The 23251-nt window shown below is 39.8% G+C and overlaps 1 protein-coding gene across 3 annotated transcripts in view; it reads left to right on the forward strand.

Moving 5' to 3' along the window:
- GPR149 (G protein-coupled receptor 149) overlaps positions 1-23251 on the forward strand; it is a 110976-nt gene that overhangs the window by 29635 nt on the left and 58090 nt on the right. For all 3 annotated transcript variants that reach the window (XM_061452706.1, XM_061452707.1, XM_061452708.1), the window contains exon 2: positions 7721-7807. Coding sequence is in view for 2 of the 3 variants with exons in the window: in XM_061452707.1 (XP_061308691.1) it covers positions 7792-7807 (16 nt within the window). In the remaining variant the exon portion in view is untranslated. The remainder of the gene's footprint in view (positions 1-7720; positions 7808-23251) is intronic.

Raw genomic sequence — 23251 nt, forward strand, 5'->3', positions numbered from 1 at the left:
AAACCTTGCTGCCTTACTGGAGAGGCTCTTATCTGCACTTCCATGACTTCCATCATTAAAAAGTCGTGTTTCAAGAGCAAAGCTGCCTTCAACAATATCTGCTTGCATATATTGACAGCTATATACTGAAGTGAAAGGCCCTGTGAATAGTTTTACATATATTCTGACACTCTGGATAGGATTCACAATTTACTGCCTCAGTGATCCGTAGTTAAAAATAAACTCAGAACTGGCTGACTAAGATTTAAATAAAAGGTTACTGCAACATAGCTAAATGAGTCCAGTTTAGTTTAGCATAAACAAAAAAAATTAACATAAACTAAGACTGTGACAGCCTAGCTTGCCTTGGAGCAACTTGTCATGTTGCCATAGCCAGTACTCCTCTTCTTACATTCCTGTTGCTCTGTTAAGTCGTGCTGCCCTTGGGGAGATCAAGAGGGTGCAGCCTGGCAAGAAGTATCAGAATGTCATAAACTCTGACACGAGGCAAATGTAGATAAAAAGGTGGAAGAATCATTTTTATTAGCAGGAGGCAGCAGAACCAATGTTGTGTTCTGTCTACAGCTCAGAGAAACACGAGGACATGCAGCACATGATTACCTGCAAGATGTCTTTTACTTCAAGTTTATCACTAGGTAGAAAGAGGCATAAAACAGGTAATGACTTAAGGGTGTTAGGCTGATCCTCCATCAAGGTCATCCTCTAAAGTTTTCAACAACCAATAGGACAAAATGTTATTTTTCCTTTCCTCTTTCTGTGCACCCTACAATGAAAGTAGGGGAAGAAAAGGAAAAACACTGTAGAAACTAAGTGTAAAGGAAGTGTGAAAATAAAATAAATACATTTTCCATGGCTGCTTCAATGTGATTTTGTAGAAAATGCACAAATGTTTTCCCAGTATATCAGTATTTGACATACTTCTTTCTACATAATATAATGTTAAAAAATGGAAGAATTAAATAATGAAAGAGAAATTTCTAGTGAGGATGAGCAGAGTAGTTTCCAATTTAGCTCATGTATCTGTACATTCATGCTGGACCTTTGTCAACACACATTAAAAATACCTCATCAGTTTAACCCATTTACTTTTCTAAGAGAATCCTGGGAGATCGTTGCTGTTAAATGAATTAAGAGACACAGCCAGTGTAGAAAAGGAACCTTTAAATGTTTAATTTTTCTGTTGCATAATATACTGGGTGACACACGTGTTGTCTAAGAAGACATCTTACAAAGCAGTCACACACTGACAGTTGAAATGGAGAGTGATTTATGTGCTTGTGTACTTTCCATTGTGGGCATCCAGGTTTGGACTGAGTCTTGCAAGTGACTACCTGTACAGGGACTGCTCAGTGCAGGGAGTATTTATAGCATCTGTGCTGCCTTATTCTTCTGTGGTTGGTTGGTTGGTTGGTTGGTTGGTTGGTTGGTTTGTGGGAGTTTTGGCATCTGATCCAAACTCCATTAAAGGCTAGAAAAAGAGTTTCAGGCAGCTTTGAATCAGCCCATCGATGAGAGAAGTCTGCATCAAGCATCAAATTTTTGTTCCTAATCCTCTGGGAGTTCCATATATTGCAGACTTCTAAGCTGATGAAGGAGCAACGCTTCAGCTCTTTTGTGTTGCAGAGGGAATGCTCTTATGAACTCCTGAAAATAAGTGAGGCAAAGACCATAATTTTGTTACCACCAGAATCTATTTTAAAATGCCTAAATAAATGTTTCATATGCCAGTATAGCAAAATTATTTTTGTACCCAAGTACTTAAAAGGAATATATGCACTTGCATGAACTGGACATTTAATAATTTTCTTATATGCATTTTAAATTTGACAAACAGCAATGTTTCACTGTACGTTTTAAGGATAATTTTACTAAAAAACGTATCTAGGAAAGAAAGAAAAAAAATGTCCGCCAATTGTTGCAGCTTATAGTTCTTGGCCATTTTCATACTGCACTTAAAAACATCATACAGGTGAGCAAAATTATCTTAAAATATTATTTTCTTTAGTTTCTTCATTTTGATGTTTTTCTGTGCAGAGCTGCACACTGTATGGAAAATGGCACAAGGTATTCATCTGAAGAGGGAATGAAAGACTTTCTGGGTATGAACAGTGCATTTCTGCCAGCTGCTATTTAAGACCTACTTCAGAAAGTCTGACTGTATGAGACTGCTGTGGGCTGCTCTATTTTGACCCAGTTTGCTGCACTTTTGCTTTGGTTCTTCCCTTCAGGTATAAGTAAATACTTTCCTGAGTTTATTTGGGGTGTGAAAGAGTAAAACTGAAGTACTGACTGATGGGTGATCCACCCAGTCGTTCTGGTAATCACTGATGTCATTGGCAGGCAGTTTAAGAGGCATCACATTATGCTTGCTTCTACTTTATTTGAACTATAAATAGAGAACTTGAGCCCTTCTGAGTGAAATACTCCCCTTCACTGCCATTAGGTAACAGGTTTGCATTCTCCCTCTGCCACATGTCTGTCATAAGCAATATGCTTGTCCATGTGGATGTCTGTATCTATTGCAGACCTTTCACCAAAAGCTGAAGGACATTGCTCAGTGGGTGTTAATTACGTTGTCATAATTCTGAAAGTTAATCCAGTGCTTTCTTCTCTCCTTTTCTCTGTTTTCTCTGCCATCTCCCCCCCCCCCAAAAAAAAAAAAAAAGAATTCTAACTTTTGAGCCCTCTTCTACTGAAATCAGAAGTAGCTTTGTACCTGGAAAAGGTGAAACATCAGATCCTGAATTTTCTTGAGGAAAAAAATCCTAAAATAAACTTGCCATAGAAATCAGAGTGCATGGTAGTCCCACCTCTATAATCCTGCAAAACATTTTGAAGTCTCATGGTTGGTACCCAGTCACGGTGACACTTTCATTCTTTGTTGTTTTTCCTCAAGCTGGATGTGCTTGGCTCCTATAAAAATGAAAGAGTAATGAAAGTAGCTAATTGCAATGTAAAAAGCTTTCTCAGAGAATTCTGTTAACATATTTAAATCCTGGAGATCTGAGTAATGTCCAGCTTTCTTTCTTAATCCTGTGGAATAAGAGCTCAGACTTCCCAGGGTACACACAGTAGGACTTGAAGTTATATTCCATTGACTTATTTTCAGGCTTCATCAAAACCTCAGTGTTTAGCTCACTCTTGATAAAAGTTTTGCGAAGCTTCATGAATGTTTTCTGTTCTTGAGCTCGACCTTAAGTAGGCTCCAGTAGTGATCTTTCTCTGGAAGGCAAAGACATTACATACTACAGAAGTGCATTTATTAAACCAGGTGTTTTATGTATGTTAGAATGATGCACATCATATAATAGAAAACTGGATTCTGTAATATGTTCTCATGGGAATTGGAAGACAATAAGTGGTATGGTATATAAATTATTATCACATACTTACAGAAGTCCAAACAGTACTTTTGCTTTACAACTATTGCCAAGAAGATTAATCTTGATTTGTGAAATACTTCCGACTTCCATTTTATTAGATTTTGGCTGATGAAGCTGATGCATTTGATATACTCCTGAACAAAGTAAAAATAAAAATTAAGGATATTTTTTGTATTATTCAATAAAAGACCACATTTCCACTAGTTTATATCACTGCAGTGAGATACTTTAAGAGAATAAATGGTTTGGTGGGCCTTGGTTATGTCATATTTTTATTATTATGAAGAATGGATTTTTATTAAATAAATTTTCAATTTTATAAATAGAGTATTGTAGTAGCGGTCGTGTAATACAACACTGTTCTGTATACTTTTCAGTAGTCAAAGTTCCTAATTCAGATATGTTTTCGTCGGGCTAAAATTCAGTTTGATTCCCTTACTGCTTTTATTTTACACTCAGTGGGACATGAATGAATATGCTTCAGGTTTTAGGGCAAAGAGGGAGCTAAGAACAACCACTGTGTATTGGGTGTTTCGGAGTTGAAGCAAAGCTTTTTTTTTTTTTTTGCCTTTTTTTTTTTAATTGATTTGTTTTTCCACAATCAAGATTCAAGCCACAAAGGGTTGATTCTTCATTAATTCACTGAAATTTCAGAATGTAATGTCAGATCTAAACAAGTGAAGCCAGAAATCCTAGGAGGGGTGGGAATGGAATGACAGGAAAAGGGATGGTGATTGTGGAAGCCCCTAAAGAAGCACTTGATCCAGAAAGGTTGTGATTAATTTGAGGCACTGCTATTGTGTCATGACTGACAGTCTGAACTGAAGAAAGTCCAGGAATGATATATTCACAAAAGTGTGCATAAGATTAAGGAGAAACCTGTCTTCTCCTGTGAATTTGACCTCAGGTAACATCATGTCTCTCTTAAGATGTCAGCACTTCACCATCCTGCATGTGTCCTCCAGCATGGGGTGGCTGGCTGAGGTGTAGTCCCTTCAGCTGGCATGTACCTTCACTGGCAAGAGCTGCCAGGGGTGAAGTGCTCTGTCAGGGCAGCCCTCTGGCCAAACACCAACAGCCTCTGCCTAGGAGTAATGAAGAGCTGTTCATTGTAAACAAAAGAAATTACTTGAGATGCCTCGAATAGTTAAGTGTGGGGAGGTTCAAATGCTTCCCATAAGGAGCCAGCTGAGCTAGCAGCTCTTCCCAGGAAGTTCAGTCTTCTCCCAGGATATGTAAACTGCCCCAGATTAAATCCATGGATCCTTGGGGTGAAGGCTTTGAAAAAAAAAGAGTGCTGAGGAAAGAAGTTTTCTTGATTTTCCTTGTCTTCTGCATCTGCATATAATCAAGGGTTACTTGTACTGTGACGTTATGAAATGTGGGGGTAACTGAGCTGGCTTAGGTATTGGTGACAGCAAGATTGGACTGGAGGTTGTGTGGCCTCTCTGCAAGTGTGTTCCCACTTTTCTGTAGTGAGGTTGTGATAGAAACTCTAAACCAATCCTCTACACAATAGTACATTTTAAAATCAGAGCTGTGATCACAAAACTGTGAAGGTGAGCTGTGTTCCTCACGAATGTCCACCAGTCTTTGTGTTCGAAAGTAACACTTGTGAATGCTCCTTAATCAGAGAATGACTGGCGCTGCCAAGCACAGCAGATTCAGCAGACAGCCAATGCAGTATGCTCCAGGGTCTTGGCTGTGACATGGCTGGTATGCCAGTTAGCCCACAGTTGTGACTAACCACCATCTGCATTCTTATGCAGCACAGATGTTGCTTGAATCTTTCATTTGAGGTCTTAAATTATTTAGTGTTGGATTCCTGTGAGGCCTCTCACTTGCATTATCATGTTTTTTAAGTGTTGTTTTATGTAGAGGAGGATGGTCTGCATTTCTGCTTTCTAGATAAACAGCAACCTACATGCAGACGCTTAATTCTGACATTCCTTTCTTCTGATAGTTTTCTTTGCTGACTTCCTATTCTTGTAGGCTATGTTGATGGCACTCTTGAAGTGCAGATAGTTTGGCAGAGAGGAACATATTGTCTTGTCACCAAAGTGCAGTAATCACACTTAACTGTTTTTCATAATTACTTGTTAACTGTTTTGCATATATATCCTGAAGAGAGGACTTCTTTAAGAGTGATGTAAAAAATACAGGCGTGTCTGAAAGAACTGATTAATGAGGAGAGCAAAGAAGGAAATCTTAGGGCATAGTAGAAGGTGAGTGTAAAACTACAGTGCTGTAACTCAGCTGGTATGAATGTAATTTCCCCACTTACACACATTTGCTTAGTGAGGTGTTGCACTCTTACTGAAAATAACATGTTGTGGAAAGTTTTAATTTCATTATGTTTCTTTTAAAAGAATTTGGGACAGTGTGATTGCCCTGTATTTTAAGGGAAGTTATGATACAATTATGGTACTGACTGTTCAATTTGATACATTGTCACGCAAGGTTCATATCAAGCCTAGTGATGTTTGAGTTGTAGCTGCCATGTGGACTACTACTACGGCTCTGACAGCTGTAACTGCAGAGAGGGATGATATGAATAGTTTGGCTACAAAACCCTTAATTTTGCTGCTCACTTGAATCTGTTCAGACAGTGTCAGTTCATCTTCTCTGCTTACCTTCCACAATTAGCTGTCACAGAAATTCTGGAGTGAATTTTACAGAGGGAGCAACATTCCCAGTGCCAGAATATTCTAGTCTTGTTCCAGAGTATTGCAAAAGGAATGTGGAAGAATTCCTGGAGAAAAGCTCTGTTGTCCTTATGGCATTTACTTACAAAAAGTTTGAACTTGTCCATTTACAAGGTTTTAATGAAGATGTGTATTTTTGCAGCGTTTGTATCGTAAATCAAGCATTTACTCACAAAATGTCATGATGCTTTTATTGGTAGCCATAAGCAGACATTGCTCGTTCAGTTTTGCAAAGGTGTTTATTTGTATAGCATTCTGCAAAATCTTTGAGAAAAGGAAAAATAAAAAATTATTGCTTGATTTGGGGCTTAACATAAGACTAATTCATTCTAGCTTTCTTTAGAAAAAATCTTTGAGTAAATAGATGCAAATATTGAAAAGCTACTGTATGGTACAACAAAGATTTACAATTCTAATTCTATGATTAAGTGTTTAATATTTAGAAAAAAATCTTTGCATATATTCTCACAATATATGTGAAGGAAGGAATCTTACTATTAAATAAGGAAACTGTAATGAACTGAGAAAATTCAGCTTTGCTGAAAGTTGATGGTAATGGTGTCACAGAATCATTAGGTTTGAAAGTGACCTCTGGAGATCATCTAGTCCAGTCCCCTGCCAAGGCAGGGACACCTAGAGCAGGTTGCACAAGGTACTACAAATCACAGAGCAGACTGTAGCTCCTATTTAAATGAAATATGTATCACCAGATTTCATATGGGTACAATTACAGGCAAAATATCCACCAGTCTATAATTCAAATAAACACAGCTAACAGAAACTTAACAAAATAACTACTATAGGTAAAATAAATTTTCCCCAAATAGGGACTAGATTATCCCAGAAATCAAAATTTTGGGACATTATTTAGAAACAATGCAGAAGTGAAAGGCATCAGTACTATTTCTGTGATCCAGTAACCCCATTAGGACTGACATATGAATGAGCTATTTGTGGTGAAAACTATTACTCAGTTCCCTTTCTTTAAGTGCTGTATTACTGCATCCATAATATTCTGTGTTTATGGGCCACTATACAGGAATATTAACCATAGAAGAAAACACACATTGTATACTGACATTCTTGTGAAATAATGATAGCAGACATGCAAATTCTATCATCAAGGACGTTAATTGAAATGGACAGTTCAGTGAATTTGAGTCTTGAAGTGTCTTGGAATCTTGAGAGATTTTGCTTTTTTCCTAAATTATTACGTTCTTTTGAAAGGGTCAGCTGAGGAGAATAGGCGTAGTATGAAAGAGTGAGCGGAACCTTGGCAGAAACCAAGTCCATATCTCTGATAGCAAAAGAGATTGTCACAGAATGCTGAAAGGCACATTTCTGCCTGATTATCATGGTTTTTACTGAAACTAAAATAATTATTCTGGTAATATTTCTAATAATAATTCTAAGGAATGGGCCAGATTCCTGTTTCCAGGCTATTTTTATACCTCTCCAAATGGAGCTCTAAGTGGGTGCAAATTACCTCTGTAACTTAACAGATGTAAGTGTCTGCATGCCATTATTAGAAAAATAATTTAAAAGAAGGGTTGATGGAGAAGCACTTGCACTACTAGCAGAGCTCACTGAAAAATTAATTGTTCCCAAATTTTTACTTTTTTCCCTTTCTAGAAAACAGTGGAGAGAATTTGATGCTAATGAAAGGCTGATTTCACAGCACTGGAGCCTAGAATTCTGTTAACATGGTGAACAGCTTTGGTGAGTATTTCTCTCACAGTTCAGTCCACATGCCTCTGAATTCTGAGTGTGTGTGGAATCTCTGTTCACAGCCCTGAAGTCCTTATTTAGCTTCTATTCCTCAAACAGTTTAAGATCAAAATCATCAGAAATTCTTTTGTGTAATATTTGAGTGAAAAATTCAGTAGTTCCTACTTCCATACACAAGATTTCTGAGCATCCACTGCAGCTGCCAGTGAGGGTCAGGCACGTAACATTGGCAGTTAGCATTGTCAACATTGGCTAGCTTGAAATTGCCAGCTCTTTTTTATTTGGGTTGTGAAACAGCTGTTAAGGGGCAATGTTTTCTGGCAAGTTGTGATGAGCTGGAATTAAAAGGAAAGTCAGGTCATCCTGTTTTCAAATCTGCATACGTTCTCCTACACTCCAACACCCACATATGTACACGTTCTTGAAGAAACCTCTGTTTGAAGTAGAATTAGTTTGCAGCAGCATGGAATATTTAATCAAAGTCAGTACTCACTCAGGCCACACATAAATGGGTCGAATTGCAGCTTGAGGTGCCTTCTCCTAACTGCGACCCTTGTGCAGAGGCATTCCCGCTATGGATAGTTGCTGCTGGAGCTGTCTGCACTAGTTCTTTGGCTCTCATTTCTGCAAAGCTGCCAGGTGCAGAAAGAAGTACATGGTGTAACTCTGACCTTGTCTATGTAACAGTGAGCCAGAGGGTTTCCTTTTAAGTCACTGTCTGCACAGAAAGGGAATCAGAAGGGCATGTAAAAGTTTTAAGTTTGCATATATTGGTAGGTGGGGTAGAGACCTTGGTTACTTATAGCTGGAATCCCACCAAAAAAAAAAAAGCTGTGAGATATGATCTCTTTGCAGCGTAGTCTAGGGCACTGCTAAGGTCATCTGGGCTCATGCCTTTCTCTGTGTGATGCTGATCAGAATATGAGGAAACAGAAAATAACACACAGTTGTCATCAGCAATTTTTCTGTCCTTGTAAACTGAGGACTGAAAATGCATCAGTGTTGACTAGCGCTGACTGCTCTTAACTCCCTGTTGGAAAATAACCTTGTGTAGCCAAAATGTTCATGGGTGGGTGAATATAAAAGAGTTTCCTTAACAATTCTTTATTGTCTTCCCTGTCATCTGTCCAGAAATGCACATCCAGCTGTCTCAAGTGGAACTACTCCCCCTTGGAAATTTGGGGTTGTAATGGCAGTGAGGCATTACTAAAGAATAGCTACGATACTTTAGAAGTATTGAATCCAGTCCTTGCTTACAAGCTTACAGTTTCTGTTTGCACTCTGCTGCACTGACCTCATCATCATTCTGGAAGCATTTTCCTGACCTGTTGATGAGGATTACAAAGCTTTGTCTTCCTTACAAACAGAAATGAATTAATGTCTGTAAATTTTGAAATCCAGTGATGGGAAAGACACAGAAACATAGATCTTCATTAATGTTGCTGCAACTGGAAGCTGCATATTTAAACTTGTAACACACTAATGGGTATCTGTGAAAGGTGACTAGAACCCAAGGACGTTTTCTCAGATGAGCTGGTGTTACATACAGTCTTGAAAGACGGAGTTCTAGAAATCCAGAGATTCTTTGTAGTGTGCTGCCAGGGCTATTAATTTCAAATAAGACTTTCCAGAGCTATCAAACATGAGATTAAAAGTCTTGTAATTGAGAGTATTCCTGTGATTCCAGCTGATTTAAATGTACATGGATACAATGTAGACCTTGGTGTTGCTAGTACAGATATTTGCAATGAATGGGCAGACTGCCTGGGGACTCAGGTGATTTTGCAGTTCACGCTGAATTTGAAGATGCTGTGACTGCAGGGCTCATAGTACTGTTTCAAAGTCAGGGGATGCTGCAGTCACCACAGTTTTCTACTTTGGATACTGGAAGATGAGAAGACTTACTTGAATGAGTCAAGTCGCGTGAACTTCCATTCAAAATGTTAGTGGTTAATTTTAGACTTCTTTTGAACTCCGGAAGTGAACTCAGGGATTCTACTTCTGCATTTAAGTCTCCGGTGAACCAAGTCCTGAGGTTTTGATTCAGTCATTGTTCATGTGTGATTCAGTCAGGCTCCCACAGAAATCGGTGAGAATCTCATAAAAATTACTCAGGATACAGTGTGTGTGTGCGCCACAGTTAAAGATGTGTTCTGTTTAAACCAAACTACGCAAGTCCAAGTAACTCCTGAGCCACTATGAAACAGTATGAAGGTATTTCAGGGAATGCTGACCACTCAGCTTACATTACTGTTATTCACACATTAGGGCTTTAAACTCATATGGAAGACAGGTAGAATCCTTCTTTGGAGAGGTAATAAGGAGAATTAAATCTTACTGTCTGGTACAGAAAATATCTGTGGAAGAGAGGAATTATAATTATGTCACCTAGTCATTAGGATCTCCTGGAAGTACCTTTATGGGCTGTGGAAATTAATGAAAGGAAATGAACCTCTCCAGCTTAAGCATCAAAGAGCCCCCAGCGGCAGTGGCAGACATCTTGCCATCCGCTAGCAGAGATACATAAGTCAGAAGCCATCTCTGCTTCCTAGCTCATTGCTCAGCAATGGTAGGATTTCATCCTGGAGCACCCTCTAGAGAGGTAATAAGCACTTTGGAAGTAGAGGCTTAGCTGAAGCCCTGTAGGGACATTATGATCTGTGAACACAGATCATGACATAAGGTGTCTGTTATAACTCATGACCTTTGGGGATGGGACGTTACTTTTGTCCCTTCACCAGTTACAGCCACTTCTTGCCTCCTCTCTTGCCATCCATCTGTTAACTGTCAGTTTTTCATCTGTTTCCCAAGATGGTCTCTCCAGCGGTGTCACTTCTGTGTTCATCTTTCTCCAACATGCTTGGTTCTTCTTACTCCATTTCCCTTCCATTTACATTTTGCGTTTACATGCCATTATACATCTCTTTTATAAATACTGAGGTGAATACATGTTAAACAGCATGTAACCCTGTTTGCTCCTTCTCTCCATTTGTTTTATCTGCTTTCACCTTTGGAAGGTTGTGGACAATCTGAAGGATGTGTTTGTGCAGTCCAGGAGTAACTGGGACTATTGGAGAGAATGAAAGGTTTCTTAGACCTCTGACATGATAAGGGCAGTTTTCTTCTTTTTTGAGGCAGTTGGCAGCAATGATCTGTGTGTGGATGAAATGCTGGAAAATATATAAGGGCTTTTAACTAGCGGTGCAGTTAAAAGTCAATTTGTACCAGACTTGCTTTATGTTTAAAGTTCACAATAACATGATTCAGTTTAGCAGCTTTAAAAATTGCTTATACTTCTGTTTTCTGCTGAATTCAGCAGAGGTGAGTATATGTATACCTGAGGAGCCCCCAAGTGCACACTGAGAAAAGAGCAGAGATACAGTTACTGTGCATTGTGAGGTGAATCAGCCACTCTTCTGGAACATGTCCACCTTATGTCTGAATCAATTTCCACACAGGAATTCACCAGAGATTTCTTTTTGCAAGACTGCCCCTCTAGGGGCATAGTACCCTCTAGGGATAGTAGTACTATCCTGTGCAATGCTACTTCTCCTGTAAAAGCAAATTTTACTGTAATTAAATTCCCAGGTGAGAAATACACAAGAGAGAAGAATGTGAAGCAGACAAGCAGGGAAGTGTTCCAAAATCCTTCTGAAAGCTCTTAGATTGCTTTTTTTTTTTTTTTTTTTTGGTAAAGCAGACGCTGACTAAAGACTGACAAATACTTGAGAAGAATTGCTCCACAGGCCACCTGGAAGTGCCTATGAACCACTGATGGTCTACAAAGAATTTAGATATCTTTACTGAGTGTTTATTGATTACTGCAGATGAGGAAGAATTATTAAGTTAGAATCTGGATAAATTTTATTTCTGATAGAACACACAAAAGAAGTTCTAGGAGATGTTTTTCATATATATATATATTAGCCTCTACCAGTTAAAATGTTTCACATATTTAGCATTTAAATTAGACATGATTTAATAACATGGCTTAGAATATCATTTGAGATAAAAGATGCAGAGTCTTTGAATCTTTTATCATCCTTTTTAAATCTCTTCAAATCCTTGTCAGTGCTTTAATAACTGTTATGGCTAGGTTCAAGCACATGCACAAATTTCCAAGGTTTTATTAGAAACAATTGCTCGTTTTCATAACGAAGTATAGAAAAACTAACAGGGTGGCCTGTAAGTGAATGAGAGACCATAAGATTCCTTGTTAAAAAGAAATAAACACACTGAATTGTTAAGAAAGCCTGTGTAAACTCATAAAGTTGAGATTAGACAAGAAAAATACTGACTGAATCACAGTGGCAAGTACTTCATCTCTCCAGTGGTCAGGGGATATTTTATAAAGAAGAGTGTTTTTTTCTCATTATTAAGGCCATTGTCTCTGTCTTGCTGCTTCCTCATGGAAGAGGCAGGAAAAGCCCTGCTCTATTCAGCCTGGTGTTGAGAGGCAAGATACTTAATCTGTCTTTAACTTTCATGTTGCAGCTGTGTCTTTTAACTGCAATTTGCAACTGATGTTTTAGTTAGGAAGAATATTAATATGACAGTATGTCCTCTTGGTGAGGAAAAGGTGACATGAGGCAAACAGCTGTTAAAAATATTTTGCTAGCGATCATGTCAGTAGATTTAACCTGTCAGACAAGACTATTTCTGAAGGAAAACTTAAGGGCATCCAAGCCAAATACCTTCTACTTTTGGCACTATTTCCTCGCTGTTTTGATTTTATGCTTAACAGTCATGATCACCAACCTAAAAAAATTAAGCTTTTAAGAGCAAAAATTGTGACACCACATCCACTCTGGATCCAAACATTTTACGTGTCCTATGTGTTAATCCCACCACACAGAGTTTTCTTCATAGTTCCATGACAGCAGGTGAGAGTGGGAACATCCAGAGTGTTGTCTTTATTCCTCCTTGGGACTTGGAGGAGCACAGAGGCTGCAAGAGGAAGCTCTATGAGATACCCGAGAGCCATAAGGCAAGGAACTATGCAAATCCAGCTTTAAAAGCTGTCATTCTCCCCTTCTTCTTCCCATTCTCACAACAGGTTTAGCTCAGGGTTAAGGTTTATGCCGGTAGCATGTGAAGCTTCTCTGAAAAGATGAGGAAAAAACATATTAGTGAATAGTAGGTATTGTGCCAAAAGGTGGAATAGTTTCTATCAGACAAAGATCAGTGTGATTTCATCAGACAAAGATCAATGTGTTGCTGCAAAAAGGCCCAGAAAATTACCTATCACATCTGCTTATCCAGAAGAATCAAAGCGCACCACAATAAACAAACATAAAGTAGGCAGAACATGCTGGTCTTAGACAAATTTCTTGTACTATCCAGGCTTATTTCAGTTCTTGCTTATGCTTAAATTTTGCCACAAAATATCCTCTGTTCTGTGTTCCCAGGAGGAGGGAGTTCATCTTGAAGTTCTGACTTTAGCAACTGAAAGACATGAGGGGTCTCAGAGACATCTCTGGGACACCTCCATTTGAGACATTTGACACTTCCCCTGGGCATCATTTATCTCCTGCTGAGCACCAAAAGCATGAGAAGCTGTTTCCCTTGTCAGAGCCTTTGGGGACAGGGAGGGAAGAGAGGTCCTTATTGACATTGTTCTCTTGAAACAAAAGGGAGTGCATTTAAAACAAATACTTTTTTATATTGCTAAACTCCCCCAGCTGCCTTCAGAACTTGCACAATACAGGCATCTCTTGATTTGGCAGAGATGATTTTTTAAGAATTGACTTCACGAATTGGTTTTGTTTTGCTCTTGCTAAGGGATGAGCAGTATGAATGCCACAGTGAAACAAAAGAAACCATGCCTTCAGCCAGATTGTCTTCTAACAGCCCTGCAAACCCACTCAAGCCAATGCAATAGAGCAGCAGAACTGAGAAAAAGAATGCTTTAACTCCACAGATCCCTGAAGTATATGTATGTATATATGTATAGGTATATCTGTTGTCAGGATTAGAGGGACAGAAGGTGGTTCACTGATCAAAGTATAGAGGGGCAGCATTCAAAAAAGGAGGGGGGTGGTTCCTAATCTTCCCATTCCACGTTTAGTGATCTTCCTTGGTATGCAACTTTATATAATGAGTCTCTGAGGAATTAGATCTGTTGCTCATGCAATAGTAACCTCGTAGAAGCTTGATTTTTGTTGCTTTGAAAATTCAAGTTCAGGAGTGAGAGTGAAGTTCGGTGTTTGTCGTATCTCATCAATGTATCAGTGAAGATAATGCACTGTGGAGTAAACCCTGTATGGTGATGACAGACTGCCTCTGACCTCAGAAAACCCACATCAGAACAGCTGGCACCAGGTCTTAGAATACAGGTTGAGAAATAAGTATGGAAGTTTGTTCTTTTGCCACTCAGTTATGTGTTTGGAAGTCAAAGAAGCATCATACTGGGCAAAGGAACTAGTCCCTGTGAAAGCATCTTTAATAACAAAATAAATGAATTTTTATAACTTTAGCAGTCTTGCTGACCTTAAGTGATGTACTTGGCTTGCTTCTTGTCCTTTTTCATTGTTGGAAATGACCAGTATATTTCTTTAGTGTCTGTAGGGTGGTTTACCTTTCACTGCTTTGATTTCTTGCTGCAATGGAGATGGAGATGGATCTGAGTTTAAGCATGGTTTCTGTGTACGAGAGGGAGGGGAAAAACTGAGCTACAGAAAATACAGTAATTAGGAAGATGTAGCCTCATATGTTTAGAAATATTTAGAAATGGACTGATTTATTTACATTTTGTCATTATGTGCTGTCCCTTGTGGTACCTGGGCACAGCACACATGAGAATAATCTGTAACTTTCAAGGGAAGACAGCCATGGTACCTTGATTGCTGCTAAACTAAACTACACAGGAAAGACATGAGGGGCGAAAAAAAGCCAAACCCCAAACCAACACAGTTTTTACCTTCCTAAAGCCTCTTTTCAGTCAGCGAACATAAACTTTATCCTTTGGCCTGTGAGTTAGCTGGGCTTTGTGAACCACAGTGTGACTTTCGATTAGTGAAAAGATCATCATCCCTTGTTTTCTATCAAGTGTTCGTACGGGTGTTAGTGTATTAATACAGGAAAATAGCTCCCTCTAGTGATAAGAAACATTAATAATTTCCATCTGTGCAACGCAGATGCAGTTGAATAACAGAAAGTTTGGAATCTGTGACATTGATTCCGTGGATGTACCTATAGCTCATTCAAAGACACATTGACTTACATGGATTACTTTCATGAGCTTGCTTACATGACTTACTGATCTGGAATCTAGGAGTTCACTCATTGTTAATTAGCACAGTAGTGTAGTGCTTACGGATTTTTTAAAATAACTTAAATAGAATTTTAAATTTTTTTAACATTAGGACAGGATTTTTTAATGCTTTTTGTACTTTGTTTTCTTATATTTCCATGAACTCAGTTCCCTAGTTTTACTCCCTCCTACTGCAGAAGTAACCAGTAAATTTTTGCTTGTTTGCTCACTCAGTGTGTTGCTGTGGTTGAAATTGCCTGTAATTTTCATTCCTTCTTTTCCATGGAGCAGAGAGCCTAATCTGTACTCTTGGAATAGAACCACAGAAGCTTTGAAGGGGTCATGCTGAAAAGTACTGGGCATTCTGTGTGGTTACAACAAAGCAGCTAGGGGCACATAAAGAATCTGGATGTGATTAATAGTAACAATAATGGACAGAGTCAGGATCTTTTTTTCCACGGTCATCTTCCCTTTATGCAGAAAATCCTAGTTATTCTTAAAATGCCCCGTAATGCTGACTTTTAGGGGCCTTTGTTTAAAGCTCTCTGAGGGGTCAAAAATAATTTGCACAGGAAGTTTCACCCTTGAACATTGTAAGCTCAAATCAGTGTCACTTGTAAGGAATGTGTAAGTTTACACATGAGACTTTTTGGTTTTATTGTTGCTATTTATTTTTTTTAATTTCTTTTTCATATGCATAGATACAGATGTTGGTATGGTATTATGAGCAATACTTGTATGCTCATTCTCTATGATAATGGTACTTTTTGTCTTGTTTTTATTACTAACATAACAAGAATTATCACTGCTGGTGGTACATGAGGAAAAATATTGTGCTTGTCAGGCCCCTTCTGTGTGTCATGTCATGGATATTGGTTGTGTTATATCTGAAAAAATGGCTGTCTGCAACCCACAGGGGCGGATCTGTACTTAATTTCATTTCTTCCAATTCAAAGTAGTTTTTCATACTGCGTATACTTATTAGCAGTTCTTTAAAGCACCGTTAGTCTTTGTTGAGATTGCTGCTCTACATTTGTGGCGTGCCAATTGATTATTCACTGTTAAAGAGCAGGAAAATCTACAGGAAAAAACCACGATCGAACACCCGCTCTTGAAAATGCACAGAGGGACTACTTAAATTGAGCAGACACTGAGAAAGAAGGCATTTTACATTATACTGTGTCAAAATGTCATTTTTATTTCATTATATAAAGACAAACATAAGGAACACATGGTAAAATCACTTAAACCACTTCACATCAGCTATACTAACACTAATTCCAGAGGAAGCATTTTAGTAATCCTGTTGAACTTATTAGGACAAAAATTAACAGTGATTGTAGTTTTGTCTGAAAATAAGTGTACCTGACTCATTATGGTAATATAATATGTGGTAAGAAGAAAAATCTAGTTCCTGTGTTGAGCTAAGGAATATATTACTTAGTTACTGAACTAAGCTGGAGAGAGGGCATGTTTACTGCTTTACTGACACCACTTGCTATTTCTCAAGCCAACTTCTATGAATCCATCATGTGTGCTACCTTTTACACTGCTGCTGAGACAGGGGTTCTGTGTTTTCCCATCAACAACTTACATAGTGCAATGTGAAAGTCACTTTTATCCACATCCCTTTATTTGTGTGGAAATATCAGTGTGTTTAGGCCAACCAGTTGATCTGAGCAGCTTCTTTAGCTCTGTTGCTACTTGTCTTTTTTCAAAGTTGTTCTTCTTCTCCAGGCCTTTGAAGTAAAGCTTCTTCATTGAATATACATCCAGGTTTTGTAGCATCATTCACATGATATCACAGGCAGTTGTTCCATTTGTCTTGGCTGTATCACATGAAAGGTTTTTTTACCTGGGGAGATGATAATGCGTACAGGGTGTCAGATGACCATGACTGACTGGAAGTCTGCAATTGGAAAATTAGCATGTTTCTTTATTAGGAACGTTTTGTTAACATGACTATTAGCAGTGTTTATTTTCCACGGTAGTTTACCAGCTTCAGACCCTGGTTGTGACTGGAGGATTTAATTTAAAAAAAAGATGTCTCCAGCAGAGAAATGAACCAAACCTCATTCTTACCTTACTTACTGAGCCACATCTGTTCAGCCCAATTTTACTATTTAATCATGAAAATGAATGTGAGCTCCATTGTATCCAGTAGTGGTCTAAGACCTTAGTTGGGGTTACTGTCACTCCTGCAAAGAGCTGACTTACAGCAGAACTTGGCTTTTTTAGCACAGGACGTGAGCAAGATCTGTTTTGTTTTGTGAGTCATACCTATTTATTTTTCTATGTACGTGCCATTATCTAACATACTTCTGGTGCCAGGCTTTCTGCTGAAAGCAGCTAAGTCAGCTCAAGACATTTAGAGTAGAAAAGTTATATCAGCAGTATAAATTCACAGATTTATAAGATTAAGAGATACAAGAAGTTGGAAAACGAGCCCATATTCTGTGCCAGTAGTCCTGGCAATGCACAAAGAAAAGGACAAATGTGGCAATAACCTGATGCTCACCAGCTACCAAACTAGGAAAGAAATTGAAACAAATTGGAAAATGGCCTGTTCATCTTCTCACACCTCAACCACTATCCTGAATGTGCAACATTTACCTGTATATCTTCTCCCTGTGCTGGAAAAAAGAGAGCAAAAACTTACACCAAAATTTATAGACCACCTTAATAGCAAATTTAGAGTAGTTCAGGGTTACATTTCGTAAAGGGTAGTCATTCAGTATTCCAATTACAAGTTGCCAAATGCTTCCCTCCATCCTTAGTTTTTGCCCTTTTTTGGTTTGTTTTTTTTTTTGTTTTGTTTTGTTTTGTTTTAATTTCCTAACAAAACTTAGTTAATTTAAGGAGTCAGGTTTTCCCTGTTTTGAGAAATCTCATTGCCTTTTCCAGATTCTGTTACAATTAGTTCAAGACTATCCCAAACTGCTTCCGGAGAAGAAACCTTTCTTTGGCTTCCGGCACTTTGGCTCCACTTCCCTGAAATGTTTTTAACAGCATTGTATCTCTTGACAGGATATAGGTTTCTAATTAATTAATTTATACATTAGTATTGCAAGATAGCAAGTCTAAAAAGCCAGTTTCTGGCATTCTTGCATGTACTGAGGAGCTTTTTGCAAAGACTGGGTTCCTTGATTTCAGTGGCTAAACTTTGGCTACAGAAGTTGTTTTGATGTTCTCACTCTGCTTTTAGGGACATTATCCTATGTTTGAGTAGATAAAAATAGAACAAAGCTACTCAGTATTGTCAAGAAAAACTAAACTCGATATATCATGACTCAACAAAGCAGAAGTAAAATATGCGTATATCTCACTAACCCTCACATGATCTCCAGCTTTTTGGCAGAGAGTTAGCTGTATGCAATGAAAATTAATGTTTCTTTAATTGCTCTGGTCTAACTTTCACTTAGAAATATACTGGGCTTTCTTCTCAGCATGTGACATCAACCTTGCTGTCTGCAATCATGGAAATTTTGTGTAAGTGAAAATAAGAAGAGTGCTGTGAACCAGTCATCCCTGAACCAGTCATAAAAAGCAACAAATAAGGTACATATGAGTAGAATAAGAGTTAAAATTCTTAAATGTTGTCAAAAGAGACACTGTAAAGCTTTGATTTTCTTACTTTTGTCATACCAGAACCTCCTCTCACATGCTGCAAATTCTTCTATGTTGTCTGAACAATCACATTTGAAATGCCAACAAAATACAGCTGTTGAAACAGATTTGAGACTGAGTAATGAAAATTTACTCATCTTGTCCGATTATAGAACAGTAAGCTTATTCTGAGTACTAGTTTTGAGCTTCAGTCAGCTCTGAGGCTGTATGAATGAGTCACATTGGAGAAGAAACCCAAATATTCTTTGTCTGCTATGTCTTTGTAATTAACAGAAGTGTCATACTTGCTAAGGTGCTTTGAGAGCTCTTGTGAATTCCACAGAAAGGTGTGACTTGTCAGAGGGGAGAAAAAGTGTTTAATGCTTATCATTATGTGAACTGAGCCTGAAATGTTTACTTGTGATTGCAGTTTCCTTTTAGAAGGGATTCTTCACAGAAACTTCGCTTTAGTCACTCATTATCCATTGTCTCTGTGTCTGTGTTTTCCTTGGTAGCAGTGCCTGCATGTGCACGTGATATCTCTGCCATTCCTTGTCTTCATTCTCAGTGGCACTAGAATATGCCATTCATTGTCCTTGCCATGCCAATGTCTTGTTCTCCCTCTGAAGCCAATGCTGTCTGCTCCAAGATGGTAAGAATGGTGTACCCTCAGTTGGAGACTGCTGCTTGATTTGCTGTGGCTGTTCTGCACCTTGTTTTTTACATTCCTGAGCACTGGGGAACACTGCTTGCTTGCCTGTTTCTAGCTGCACTATTGAATACAGTACATACTGTTTCTCTTAAACTTAAGGACCTGAATTCATGTTTTATTCCTCCAGGCAGTCCACAGCTTCTAAAATTGGATTAAAAGGAAACAGAATTATGCACAGTATGATTTTAGTTTATTAATAAAATTAGTGGGTCAAAGGTAGGATTAAATAATGTTGCAGTGATGCTGATGAGAAGCTAACACTTAGTTTCCTGTAGGCACTACTATTAGAACAACTGAATTTAGCAGCTGTATACCTAGACGAGATACAGGGACATGAGAGTAAGCTGCATTTATATGCAGTTAACCAACTGTGCCATACAACTTGTACCTAGTGCATAAGGCACAAGAGTTTTCTGCATAATAGAGCTGACCACCTTGTACTGTCAGTTGTTGTCAAACCAGACCATGCAGCTGGAGATAACACTCCTGTTTCTTTCAGAGGACCTTAAGGTTCTACTTTGAAGTGCAGAGCAGCTGTGAAATGTGAAGCAGAGGAAAAGCTAAGGCCTTGTGATAGTCAAGTAAGTTTGGTATGTTAATAGGATGTAAAATACTAACCAAATGCATTGGAACAAGTAGGCCAAAACTTCAGACCTTTGGTGTGTAGGTTTGGTTTTTCTTTTCCCCTCAGCTCACTTAAACCAAACACAAGTAGCCAAAACCAAAGTTGCAAGGAAGAAGGTTACATATGTGTATATTAAATAGCATAACTCTGACTGGCTGATGAATCTAATTTGCAGCAGATTATGCCTTGTTTTTATGAGAAAAGGAAATGACACTTCTGCTTGCCTTTACATAGTCTGCATAGAAGCAGTGTGTGACTGTCAGTAGCAACCAGTATTTTACCCTGCAGGAAGAGGGTAGAGAATATACAGACTGTAAGACCTAACTAGGAGACAAATGATACTCAAAAAACTGTGAGTTAAACTGAGAAACACATTTGGGATGGCAGCTAGTACTGTCATGGTACCAGGGCTGTGAACCTGTGTGTCCGTTCCTTTGTTTCAGGCCCTATTCATTTTTTCATTAGATTACTCAGCATATTATTCAAGCAGGGACTGAAAAATAAGGGGTTGCTTGTAAATAAGCAGCTGTGTGGTATTCCTACATTTTATTCAAGTGAGTCATTGCTCCTCATAGAATCATAGAATACTTAGGGTTGGAAAGGACCTTAAGATAACCTAGTTCCAACCCCACTGCCATGAGCAGGGACACCTCACACTAAACCATCTCACCCAAGGCTTCATCCAACCTGGTCTTGAGCACTGCCAGGGATGGAGCATTCACAGCTTCCTTGTGCAACCCATTCCAGTGCCTCACCACCCTAACAGGAAAGAATTTCTTCCTTATATCCAATCTAAACTTCCCCTGTTTAAGTTTTAACCCGTTACCCCTTGTCCTGTCACTATGGTCCGTAATGAAGAGTCCCTCCCCAGCATCCCTATAGGCCCTCTTCAGATACTGGAAGGCTGCTATGAGGTCTCCACGCAGCCTTCTCTTCTCCAGCCTGAACACCCCCAACTATCTCAGCCTGTCCTCATGCGGGAGGTGCTCCAGTCCCCTGATCATCCTTGTGGCCCTCCTCTGGACTTGTTCCAACAGTTCCATGTCCTTTTTATGTTGAGGACACCAGAACTGCACACAATACTCCACGTGAGGTCTCACAAGAGCAGAGTAGAGGGGCAGGATCACCTCCTTCGACCTGCTGGTCACTCTCCTTTTGATGCAGCCCAGGATACAGTTGGCTTTCTGGGCTTCAAGCGCACACTGCCGGCTCATGTTCATTTTCTCATCGACCAACCCCCCCAATTCCTTCTCTGCAGGGCTGCTCTGAATCTCATCTCTGCTGAACCTGTAGCAGTGCCTGGGATTGCTCCGATCCAGGTGTAGGACCTCACACTTGGCATGGTTAAACTTCATGAGGTTGGCATCAGCGCACCTCACAAGCATGTCGAGGTCCCTCTGGATGGCATTCCTTCCCTCCAGCGTATCAACCGAACCACACAGCTTGGTGTCATCAGGAAACTTGCTGAGGGTGCACTCAATCCCACTGTCCATGTCAGCGACAAAGATGTTGAACAAGACCGGTCCCAACACCAATCCCTGAGGGACACCACTTGTTACTGGTCTCCATCTGGACATTGAGCCATTGACCACAACTCTTTGTGTGTGGCCATCCAGCCAGTTCTTTATCCACTGAGTGGTCCATCCATCAAATTGATGTCTCTCCAATTTAGAGACAAGGATGTCACGCAGGACAGTGTCGGACGCTTTGCACAAGTCCAGGTAGATGACATCAACTGCTCTACCCCTGTCCATCAGTTCTGTAGCCCCATCATAGGAGGCCACCAAATTGGTCAGGCAGGATTTCCCCTTACTGAAGCCATGCTGGCTGTCACCAAGCACCTTGTTGTTTTTCATGTGCCTTTGCATGCCTTCCAGGAGAGTCTGCTCCAAGATTTTGCCAGGCACAGAGGTGAGACTGACTGGTCTGTAATTCTCCGGGTCATCCATTTTCCCCTTCTTGAAAATGGGGGTTATATTTGCCTTTTTCCAGTCATTGGGAACTTCACCTGACTACCATTATTTTTCAAATATGATGGACAGTGGCTTAGCAACTTCATTTGCCAGCTCCTTCAGGACCCGCAGATGGATTTCATCGGGTCCCATGGACTTGTGTACATTCAGGTTTTTAAGGTGGTCTCGAACCATTTCCTCTCCTACAGTGGGCCCAAGGTCTTCATTCTCACAGTCCGTGCATCTGCCTTCCAAAACTTGGGTGGTTTGGTCAGAGCCTTTGCCAGTGAAGGCCGAGGCAAAGAAGTCATTCAGAACCTCAGCCTTCTCCAAATCCTGTGTAGCCAGTTCTCCCGAGAGCTTCCTGAGGGGGCCTACATTGTCCCTAGTCTATTTTGTATTCGCTACATTCCTATAGAATCCCTTCCTGTTATCCTTAACATCCCTAGCCACGTTTAGTTCTAACTGGGCCTTAGCTTTCCTGACCTGGTCCCTAGCTTCCCGGACAGCATCCCTGTATTCTTCCCAGGCTGCCTGTCCTTGCTTCCACTTATTATAAGCCTCTTTTTTCCTTTTAAGTTTTCTCAGCAGCTCCTTATCCATCCAAGGAGGTCTCCGGGCCCTCCTGCTGTACTTCCTTTTGGTTGGGATGCAACACTCCTGAGCTTGTAGCAGGTGATCCTTGAATATCAACCAAGAGTCTTGGGCCCCCCTGCCCTCTAGGGCAGGTTTCTGAAGAGGCCAAAGCCTGCTCTTTTGAAGTCCAGGGCAGTGAGCTTGCTGCATGCTCTTCTCACTGTCCTGAGGATCTTGAATTCAACCATCTCATCATCGCTACATCCAAGGCTGCCCTGGAGCATCACATTTCCAATGAGCCCTTCCCTGTTGGTGAGCACGAGGTCAAACATGGCATCTCTCCTTGTCAGCTCCTCTATTACTTGCAGAAGGAAGTTGTCTTCTACACAATTGAGGAACCTCCTGGATTGCTTGTGCCGGGCCGTACCGTCCTTCCAACAGATGTCAGGGTGGTTGAAGTAACCCATGAGAACAAGGGCCTGTGCGCATGAGGCTTTTCCTATGAATGTAGAGTGCTTCATCCGCAGGTTCCTCTTGATCAGGCGGTCTGTAACAGATCCCCACAGTATTGTCTCCCATCACTGTTTTCCCTTTAACCCTGACCCACAAACTCTCTACTGAGTGCTCACCTGTCCCCAGACAGAGTTCCATACTCTCCAGCCTATCCCTAACATAAATAGCAACTCCCCCTCCCCCCCTGCTGGGCCTGTCT

Source organism: Pezoporus flaviventris, unplaced genomic scaffold (genome assembly GCF_033815535.1).
Source record: "Pezoporus flaviventris isolate CSIRO_AGI_PZ_B2104156 unplaced genomic scaffold, CSIRO_AGI_Pfla_v1 ptg000013l, whole genome shotgun sequence".
NCBI lineage: Eukaryota > Metazoa > Chordata > Aves > Psittaciformes > Psittacidae > Pezoporus > Pezoporus flaviventris.